The sequence below is a fragment of the Bos javanicus genome, chromosome 16, assembly GCF_032452875.1.
Source record: "Bos javanicus breed banteng chromosome 16, ARS-OSU_banteng_1.0, whole genome shotgun sequence".
Taxonomy (NCBI): Eukaryota; Metazoa; Chordata; class Mammalia; order Artiodactyla; family Bovidae; genus Bos; species Bos javanicus.
The window spans coordinates 12,835,698-12,845,887 of NC_083883.1; the positions used below are offsets into that span (position 1 = coordinate 12,835,698).

Below are 10,190 nucleotides of genomic sequence, written 5' to 3' on the forward strand. Positions count from 1 at the left end.
CAGCAGCAGAACTCTGCCCCCCTCCCCCCACCAGCTTGAGGACAGTCTTTCAGGTATAAACTCCCAAGAAAGATTCCCCCCCAAAATTTTAAATCTAACACCTGACACAAACTTGGGCTTCTACTCCATAATACAACCATGTCTGTCTTAATATTAAAGCTGTCCCGCTGTTTCTCAATAAAATATATCACGTTTATTTTGTGGCTTCACACAACCCTGTAGGACAAAGTTCCCTTATTCCAGGTCCACCAAGCTGAGAAGCAAAGAATCAGAGTTTTACCAAGTAAAGCTTTTTTTTCCCCCTTGAAAGTCAAGGGCCTCTCCTGGAACTCAGAGATTCAGGGAGTGATGCATTATTAATACCACCCTTAAAGACTTTATCTTAACATCAGTATTCTGCAAGGGCTTGGTGAAGAAGGGCTGTTTCGTGATTTAGTGAAGACAGCCATTTTTGGTCCAACGCATCTTTTAGTCTTAGGACCATTATACATGTTTTCAGATTTAAGACACTATATTTTTCAACCTCCTGTGCCTTGGAGGCATCGCACAGCACTTGTCTATCACCCCCCGATGGACGACAGGACGGATTCTTCTCCTCTCCCTCGTCATTCCTTCCAGCACAAACTCGTCCTGGGTCTTCTCACAAAGATCCTTCTCCTCAAAGCCTGCAGGCTGGGCAACGCCTCTCGGCGCAGCAGCGGCGGGAGGAGGAAGGAGGAGGAGGAAGAAAGCGGGTCCTCGGGACGTCGGTCGGCAGGAAGCTCCGCAAGCAGCAGCGGGAGGGGTCCCGGTCTTCCGGAAGGGTCCGGGCCAGCGAGGAGGCTCACGGAGCAGCCGGTTCCGCTCCCCCCACCCCCGAGACGGGCAGAGCCCCGAGGAGGGGCGGGAGGAAGTCTGCTCCGGCCGCGGAGATGCGGGGCGAGAGCCACAAAGGACCGGCCGGACCCTGCACGTCCCCCTCAACCCCGCCCCCCGCGCCGCTCAGACCGCACAAACGGCCGCAGCCACCCGGCCGCCCGTGGTTCCCTCACCTGTGCCCGGCGGCCAAGCCTCCGAAGCCGCCGCGCCACCGGGAGAAGTGCTGCGCGGCAACGCGCCGCCACCGTAAGACGACGACGCACGGCGGCCTGACGCGCGACGACTGCTCTGGGGCCGCCGCCGGGGCCTCGGGGTTCGGCTCCCGGGCGCGAGCCCCGCCCCCCGGCCGCGCCCCGCCCCTGCCCCAGACCGGCGAGGGGCCCGGATGTTCTCTCCTCAGGGGCCCCAGGCCCCGCCCTTTCTCGGATTTTGCCCAGACCGCCCGCCCCCTACCCCTTCCGAATCCGCTCCTGGTCCAGCGCGGCCCAGGGAGAGTCTCGCCCGCTCTCGGGTGGCTAGAGCGTCCGCCCGCGCTCTGTCGCGCTCCAGGTGACGGCGCCGCGGAGGCTGTCGGGAAGTAGGCGGGGTGACGTGTGGTGGACGAGCCCGCGGCGGGTTTGCCGAGCTCAGTGGCCGGCGGTGGCAGGAGCGAGGGCCGGGGGCGCCCGGAGCCGGAGGTGGAGCGGGGCGGCGCGCGGCCGGGGCCATGACGGGCAATGCCGGGGAGTGGTGCCTCATGGAGAGCGACCCCGGGGTCTTCACCGAGCTCATTAAAGGATTTGGTGAGAGCCAAGGGGGCCGTCCTGGGCCGGTGGCGGGTTACGGGAGGAGGCCGGAGCTGGTCACGAGCGCTTCTCTGCGGCTCCGGCCGCCTGGCGTCTGAAAGGAGGCGACTCCCGAATCCTGAAGTCGGGGAGAGGCGGGGGAAAGGCAGGGCTTCAGTCCCGGCAAGTCGTGTTTCCGTGGCGATCTGAGAGCCACCTCTCAGGGACAAGAACGTGTCCCCGGGATTCGACGCTCCAGGACTGGGTTCGCTGGCCCGAACCCTCCGCCCCGGCCGCCACTTTACGACTTGGAAGTCTCCTGTTTCCACCCACGGCGCCCCCATCCCAGGCAGGTGTGTCCAGGAGTGCGTGTGAAGGCATCGGTCCTGCAAAAAAAGTCAGGTGTGCCTTGTCGAGGGTTGGGTGTCCAGGGCCCCAGGCTGCCTGGGAACCTGACATCCGAGTCATTCGAAGCAGAACCCGTTGAGTGTGTGTGATCAGCCCTGCGGCCGTCCGCGCGGGCTGGCTACACGGGACGCGCAGGCCACCTTGCTCGTTCTGCTCGCTTGTGGCTTCCGGGAAAGTGTGCATTCTCCAGCGAGTGTTCTAGAGACCACATGCTTGTCTCTTAATTGCTTTCTGACTCTATTCCTTGTCTGTGGTCCCAAGTAACCAACGTATTCGACTTGGTGGCCTCTCTGCCCTTCTTGTCCCCTGTTCTCTACTTTGGCAGTAAGTTTATTTTTATCTGTTACATTTTTTCAGGTATTATTCATTTTAGCTACTATGTTATTAAAACCTGTACTGAAGGTAGAAATTAAACATTGATATGTGTACTGTTTGTCGTGCGTCCACGCTCAGTCGCTTCAGTTGTGTCTGACTCTTTGTGACCACATGGACTGTAGCCTGCCAGGCTCCTCTGTCCATGGGATTCTCCAGGCTGGGATACTGGAGTGGGTTGCCATGCCCTCCTCCAGGGGATCTTCCCGATCCAGGAATTGAACCTGTATCTCTTCCGTCTCCTGCATTGCAGGCAGGTTCTTTTCCCACTGAGCCACCAGGAAGCCCACTGTTGTACATAGCTATTTGAAATACCATTTATCACTCATATTTTGTTTACGTACTGTATATCTCAGACACATAGGTAGGGTTTCAGTATTTTTAGTGTGAATAAAGCAGGGCTGCTGTTCTGAAGAACTGACAAGCAATATATAATATGGCATGTTAACTGCTGCCTTAGAGTATTTACACACAAGTCCTGAAAGAACACAGGCAGAAGGAAAGGCATAAACAGTAGTGATATTAAAGTATATGACTTAGGGAACAGCTGCTCAGTCCTGTCCATTAGCTTAGTTCTTTACCACTAGCGCCACCTGAGAAGCCCAGGGAAGGGGCTGGGGAAGTGACTAAAACAGTGTAACAGATTAGAGGAGTATTTGAATCCCAAACTGAAAAGATAAACTGAGGCCCAATTGTGTGCCGTGCTGTGTTGTGTGGATTGGCCTGTAATCCCCAGCGACTTAACTGTCAGATTAATGCTGAAATGACATTTTTATAATTGAAAAACATTTACTTCATGTAGTGTGCAGTACACTGGAATGGAATGAAGTGAGAGACTAGATAACTCTTAAGATGGTCAGAATCTGAGAAGATTAGCTCAATATGAAGTAGTGATTTGGAGAGGAGGTAGTCAATAATTTTGGCTTTAAGTCCACAGGACAGTTAACTGGTGGGATAAAGGGGGAAAGGTGATAATGACTTTAGTCTCTAGCTTCAGTTCAGTTCAGTCTCTCAGTCGTGTCCGACTCTTTGCGACCCGATGAACCACAGCACGCCAGGCCTCCCTGTCCATCACCAACTCCTGGAGTTTACCCAAACCCATGTCCATTGAGTCGGTGATGCCATCCAGCCATCTTATCCTCTGTTGTCCCCTTCTCCTCCTGCCCTCAATCTAGCTTAGGAGACTGGTGAAGTAAAAGAGAAGAGTAGGCGTAATGGACCAGGAAATAGGTTCAACTTTGGACATACACTGAATTTGAAATGTGCACACGTTTAACCATGAAGTTTTACCTTCAAAACCTTAACTATCATGACATGTTAAAGTTAACCTTAAAAAATGTTGTACCAGGCAAATTTGCTTATTTTAAAGTTAGTTCATTCTATTAACAGCTGTTGCTTCACTTTCATATGTGCAGAAAGCTTGGAATTGAAAGTGATTTAAAAGTCATGTATAAGAGACTGATACGGAACCGCACCTCCTGTACCTGCACTTGTGAAAAGTGAAGCGATATGATTGGCTCAATTAGCAGGAGACCTTTGCCAAAAGTTAAATGATGGAAGTTGTACATCATTATCAGCTGCTTCAAAGAGACAAAAGTTTATTTCTGTCTTTTTTTTTTTTTCCTCATTCACGTCACGGATTTAAAAATGCTTTTGGAAGTTTATTCTTTCAAAAGTGAAACATCTTATTGTTTTATAGGTGCTACTGTAGTTTTAAGTTTCTTCACTGAAGGGGAAATTATTTGTGAGTTCAGTGATTATATAATTAAAAATTCTGGTGGAATATAACATCAGGGTAAAACAAAGTTCTGTGTTAAGAAACTGATGGAGCAGAACTATATTTTTAATTGATACAGTGCATACATGATTAATAAATTGAGTAAAACAAACTATGATAGTCTACCAATTAAAAATAGAAGCTGTAAATTTCTGCTTCTAGCCAAGATAGAGTATCTGGGACTGGATTTAGTACAGCAAATCAGTGACCGCAGCTTTCCCTTCAATAAACTAGAAAAGGAAGGGCAGATAAAAGGAAATAATAGAGATCAGGGTTGAAGTTAGTAAAATAGAAAAGAGAAGAATAGTGGAGAAAGTCAATGAAACCAAAAGCTGTTGTCTCAAAGGTCAGTAAAATGGATAAACCTCTAGTCAGACTGATCAGAAGAAAGGAGAGGAGAAAAATGACAAATATCCAGGAATAAGAGAAATGACATCATTACAGATTCTATAGATATTAGAAGGATAAGTGAATTTTCTAATAAATATTTATGCAAATAAATTTGACAATTTAGCTGACGTGTACAAATTTCTTTAGACACAAATTACCAAAGCTCACTCAAGAAGTAGTTGATAAACAGTATAGCCTTATGTGTTTTAAAAAAATTGAAATTGTAATTTAAAATTTTCCCACAAGGAAAACTCTAGCCAAAATGTCATCACTAGTAAATTCTTGCAAATATTTAAGGAATTAGTAATACCATTTCTACACAGGCTTCTCCAAAGACATTGGAGAAGAAGTACTCCTCATCTCATTTTATGAGGGTCAGCATTAATTTTAACACCCAAACCAGACAAAGACATTGTAAGAAAAGGAAATTGCAGACCCATATCTATTGTCAACATAGAAACAAACATTCTAACCAAAATGTTAGCAAATCAAATCCAGTAATATATTAAATAGTATGTCATGAATGAGAGGGGTTTATCCCAGGAATTCAGGGTTGGTTTAACATTTGGGATTCAATGTAATTCACCATATTAAATAAGAAAAACCATATGATTAGATTATCTCAATAATTGCAAAAGACATTGGACAAAAATCCAGCATCTGTTAAGAATTACAGAGTGTTAGGTTTTAGCCTACTTGCCAGCCAACAAATGAGCCTGCCACTATTTTATAGATGCTGGTAGACAGCTTCAACTTTAGAGGTAAATAATAGTATCACTCATGGCACGGTAGTCAGCAGGAGATTCATGTTTGCATTGGTGTCCTTATCCTCTGAGTCCATAGGAGTGAAGGTAACGCCACAGGCACGAATTTCTGTCAGAGCTGAGGAACCTCTGATCTTTGAGAGCCTCAGCTTTAGAGTCTGCTTGCAAACTTGCTCAACCTTTGACTCTAGGGAGATGATATTATAGACAGCAGATCAGTCTTCTCTCTGTCCCACACAGGGAGATACTATCCCTGATCTTCAAGTCTGTTTACTATTTTGACATTCTTGAAAAGACAGTTCTAAACGAACCTCACAATTTCTCTCAGAAGACAAGCAGTAACAGGAGAAACTGATTGAGAATTGTCTCCCAATAAAATCGATTCTTTATTACTGTACCAAATATTCCATTCTGTCAGCTACTCTGATTAATCTGACTGGACCTGCAGGACTGGTATCAAATCTGTTTATCCCTTGGGGTGTTTATGTTAGGAAGCCAGGTGACTTCCTCAAGTTTTTGTATTGGCCTTTCCTCTTGGCTTAAGGCATTAAATCAGGCATAACAGTATGTATTAGTGATCACACAGACCCTACCTGGGTCTGCAGGGAACAAGTCTAAAACAATTCCATCATCTACAACTCTGGCCCATGAGTTGAGGCATTTCTGAGGGATTCAGGGCCAGTGTGGTGTTTCCTTTACATGGAGGTCTATTTCAAACACTCATAAGGTGCACGTCTGTTATTGTGGGGAGAGAGGTGAGTTAATGCCTGGCATTTACACAAGAAATAAAAGAACAGTTGAGTGTGCATGTGATACACTTGGAAGTGAGTGTTGACTCCAGTCTTTGGGACCTCCAAAAAGGCACCTTCTTATGAGTGAAAGTGAAAGTTGCTCAGTTGTGTCCAACTCTTTGCGACACCATGGACTGTACAGTCTGGAATTCTCTAGGACACAGTACTGGAGTGGGTAGCCTTTCCCTTCTCCAGGGGATCTTCCCAACCCAGGGATTGGGCCCAGATCTCCTGAATTGCAGGCAGATTCTTTACCAGCTGAGCCACAAGGGAAGCCCAAAAATACTGGAGTAGTAGCCTATCCCTTCTCCAGCAGATCTTCCTGACCCAGGAATCGAACGAGGGCCTCCTGCATTGCAGGTAGATTCTTTACCAACTGAGCTACCAGAGGGATATACGTTAATAGTGCCTCCAACTAAGGGCTCCTTGTTCATTTTTAATAACTGAGTTTAGTCCTTTTTGGAGAGATTGCCTAAGAGTTAACAATGTAGTTTTTCCTATTTTGTCACATCACCAGTTGAATGGCATTTGTCTGTGCCGTGTAATAACTGAAAATATGGTTGGGAAAGATATCTGGGGCTGTTTTTTGTGGGAGGTGCAGAAGCTGGCACCATGCCTGCTGCTTCTGGTGGAGCTGTTTATACGGTCATGGGGTTGGCAATCAATGTGTCCAAGCTGTTTGTTGAAAGATACCATCCCTAGCAGTCAATTAAATTTAAGTCACTGATAGTGGCTTAGTGTTAAAGAATCCACCTGCTAATTCAGGTGACACAAGAGATTCTGGTTCAATCCCTGGGTAGAGAAGATGCCTCAAAGTAGGAAATGGCAACCCACTCCAGTATTCTTACCTGGGAAATCCCTTGGACAGAGAAGCCTGGCAGGCTACAGTTCATGGGGTCACGAAGAGACACAACTGACCATGCACAACATTTTGGGAGTGCCTGCCCGAGTATTTTTCTTGGGGAGAAAGACTCCAGGTATGTTGTTAAGAAAATTATTTTTAGAATTAGTTTCTCAATAGAGCTATTTTATGGAGCCACCAGCACTATAGTACAAATGTGTTTGTCAATATATAAATATTTTTAAACAGTTTAATGAATTAATTTAATTAAAATTTAATGTTTTATTAAGTAAAATCAATTCGGTAAAAGCTGTGTTCTGGTTTGAATGGCAGATTATTTGGTTATCCTATTTAAGGCCCAGGATAGCTGTTTTTTAGTTTTTTCTGACCTGCAGTGGTAGTCTGCTACCTCTTAACTTGCAGAGCGCAGCCCCTGTACCTTTCATATGCAAAGTCTGCAGACTGCATAGTCTCTGAGTCATATATATTTGTTTCCTACGAAGTCGAAGTTCTTGTATGTGTCTGTGTGTGCTCATTGTGTCCCACTCTTTGCCACCCCATGGACTGTAGCCCACCAGGCTTCTCTGTCCGTGGGATTGTTCAGGCAAGAATAGTGGAGTGGTTTGCCATTTCCTTCTCCAGGGGATCTTCCCGACCTGGGGATCGAACCCATGTCTCTTGCGTCTCCTGCACTTGCAGGTGGATTCTTTACTGCTGAGCCATTGGGAAGCTTTTAAACATTGGTAAAGTAGTTTATTATTTTCTGTCCTTGTTAGGGCCTAATACCATGCTTGGCATATATTTTCAACCTGTGTTTGGTTGAATCACGCATACAGAACCTATGGATACAGAGTGCTGAATGTATTTGTTAAATACCAGCAATTCATTAACTTTTTAAAGCTCAACTCCCACTCAACATTTTACTTAATAAATATTAGAGAAGTCAGCATGGTGATACTTTGTGCTTGGTATTTGAGAATGTATACCTCACTAGAGAATTTTGTGGATTAGATGAAGCAGGTAGTATTCTCGTTTTAAACTTGAGGAAAGTGAGGCTTAAAGACATTTTCTTGCTAAAGGCAAAGAACTTAAAGGCATTGCTAGGATTACAACCCAGGCCTCTTGAATCATTGCTTATTTTTATTTCCATTATAACCTGCATTATTTGCAATTGAATGTACATAAAGGGATTATTGGCCTTCCCTGGTGGCTCAGATGGTAAAGAATCTACCTGCAATGCAGGAGACCCGGGTTCGATCTCTGACTTGGGAAGATCCCCTGGAAAAGGGAATGGAAACCCACTGCAGTACTCTTGCCAGGAGAATTTAATGGACAGAGGAGCCTTTGGGCTACAGTCTATGGGGATGCAAAGAGTTGGACACGACTGAGCAACTAACATTTATACTTTTTCACAAGGGGATTATTCAGTTCAGTTCAGTTCAGTCGCTCAGTCGTGTCCGACTCTTTGCAACCCCATGAATTTTAGCACACCAGGCCTCCCTGTCCATCACCAGCTCCCAGAGTTCACTCAAACTCACGTCCATCGAGTCAGTGATGCCATCCAGCCATCTCATCCTCTGTTGTCCCCTTCTCCTCCTGCCCCCAATCCCTCCCAGCATCAGAGTCTTTTCCAATGAGTCAACTCTTCGCATGAGGTGGCCAAAGTATTGGAGTTTCAGCTTTAGCGTCATTCCTTCCAAAGAACACCCAGGGCTGATCTCCTTTAGAATGGACTGGTTGGATCTCCTTGCAGTCCAAGGGACTCTCAAGAGTCTTCTCCAACACCATGGTTCAAAAGCATCAATTCTTCGGCGCTCAGCTTTCTTCACAGTCCAACTCTCACAACCATACATGACCACTGGAAAAACCATAGCCTTGACTAGACGGACCTTTGTTGGTCTAGATAGGCTCTCTAGGTTGGTCATAACTTTCCTTCCAAGGAGTAAGTGTCTTTTAATTTCATGGCTGCAATCACCATCTGCAGTGATTTTGGAGCCCCCCAAAATAAAATTTGACACTGTTTCCACTGTTTCCCCATCTATTTCCCATGAAGTGATGGGACCAGATGCCATGATCTTAGTTTTCTGAATGTTGAGCTTTAAGCCAACTTCTTGACTCTCATCTTTTCACTTTCATCAAGAGGCTTTTTAGTTCCTCTTCACTTTCTGCCAAAGGGTGGTGTCATCTGCAAAGCTGAGGTTATTGATATTTCTCACAGCAATCTTGATTCCAGCTTGTACTTCTTCCAGCCCAGCGTTTCTCATGATGTACTCTGCATATAAGTTAAATAAGCAGGGTGACAGTATACAGCCTCGACGTACTCCTTTTCCTATTTGGAACCAGTCTGTTGTTCCATGTCCAGTTCTAACTGTTGCTTCCTGACCTGCATATAGGTTTCTCAAGAGGCAGATAAGGTGGTCTGGCATTCCCATCTCTTTCAGAATTTTCCACAGTTTATTGTGATCCACACAGTCAAAGGCTTTGGCATAGTCAATAAAGCAGAAATAGATGTTTTTCTGGAGCTCTCTTGCTTTTTCCATGATCCAGCGGACGTTGGCAATATTAGATAGATTAGAAACATCTATCTCCTTATACATCAAGTTGAGTACTGTGTTTTCCTTTTACAAGGATGTATATGTGTCTAATATAAGGTTATTTAAACAGTGCCACTACTTGAAATTATACCTTTGCAAAAGATTTTGGGACTCTTAATTCAGTGACTTTTGTCGTTGTGGGTTTTTGTGTGATATGTGCAATGTTTTAATGTTTGGTCTTTTTACGGTAGATCTCCAATAGCATAACCAGTGTTAACAGTTGCATCAGCGCCCTTTTGTGCCCTTTCTTGATACTCGTATAATTATAGGTTCAGTTTCGTAAGGTTTTTATTCCCCCAGCTTAATTATGTGGACATTTAGCAACCTGTTATACACATGTGGGTTGTTTCTAGTTCTTCTCTACTACGAATAACAGAGGGCTTCCCTGGTAGCTCAGCTGGTAAAGAGTCCACCTGCAATGCAGGAGACCCTGGTTTGATTCTGGGGTCAGGAAGGTCCCCTGGAGAAGGGATAGGCTACCCACTCCAATAATCTTGCCTGGAGAATCCCTGTGGAAGAGGAGCCTAGTGGACTACAGTCCATGGGGTCACAAAGAGTCGGACACAACAGAGTGACTAAGCACACACACAAATAACATAGTAACTCTCCTCGTACCTGTAACTTTAATACC

At 45.7% G+C, this 10,190-nt stretch overlaps 1 protein-coding gene across 1 annotated transcript in view; it reads right to left on the reverse strand.

Moving 5' to 3' along the window:
* Nucleotides 1-2,169, reverse strand: part of RO60 (Ro60, Y RNA binding protein) — a 32,342-nt gene extending 30,173 nt beyond the window's left edge. Inside the window, exon 1 of the mRNA XM_061382161.1 lies at nucleotides 1,032-2,169. Coding sequence (XP_061238145.1) covers nucleotides 1,032-1,966 — 935 coding nt within the window. The 5' untranslated portion in view covers nucleotides 1,967-2,169. The remainder of the gene's footprint in view (nucleotides 1-1,031) is intronic.
* Between the last annotated feature and the right edge of the window lie 8,021 nt (nucleotides 2,170-10,190).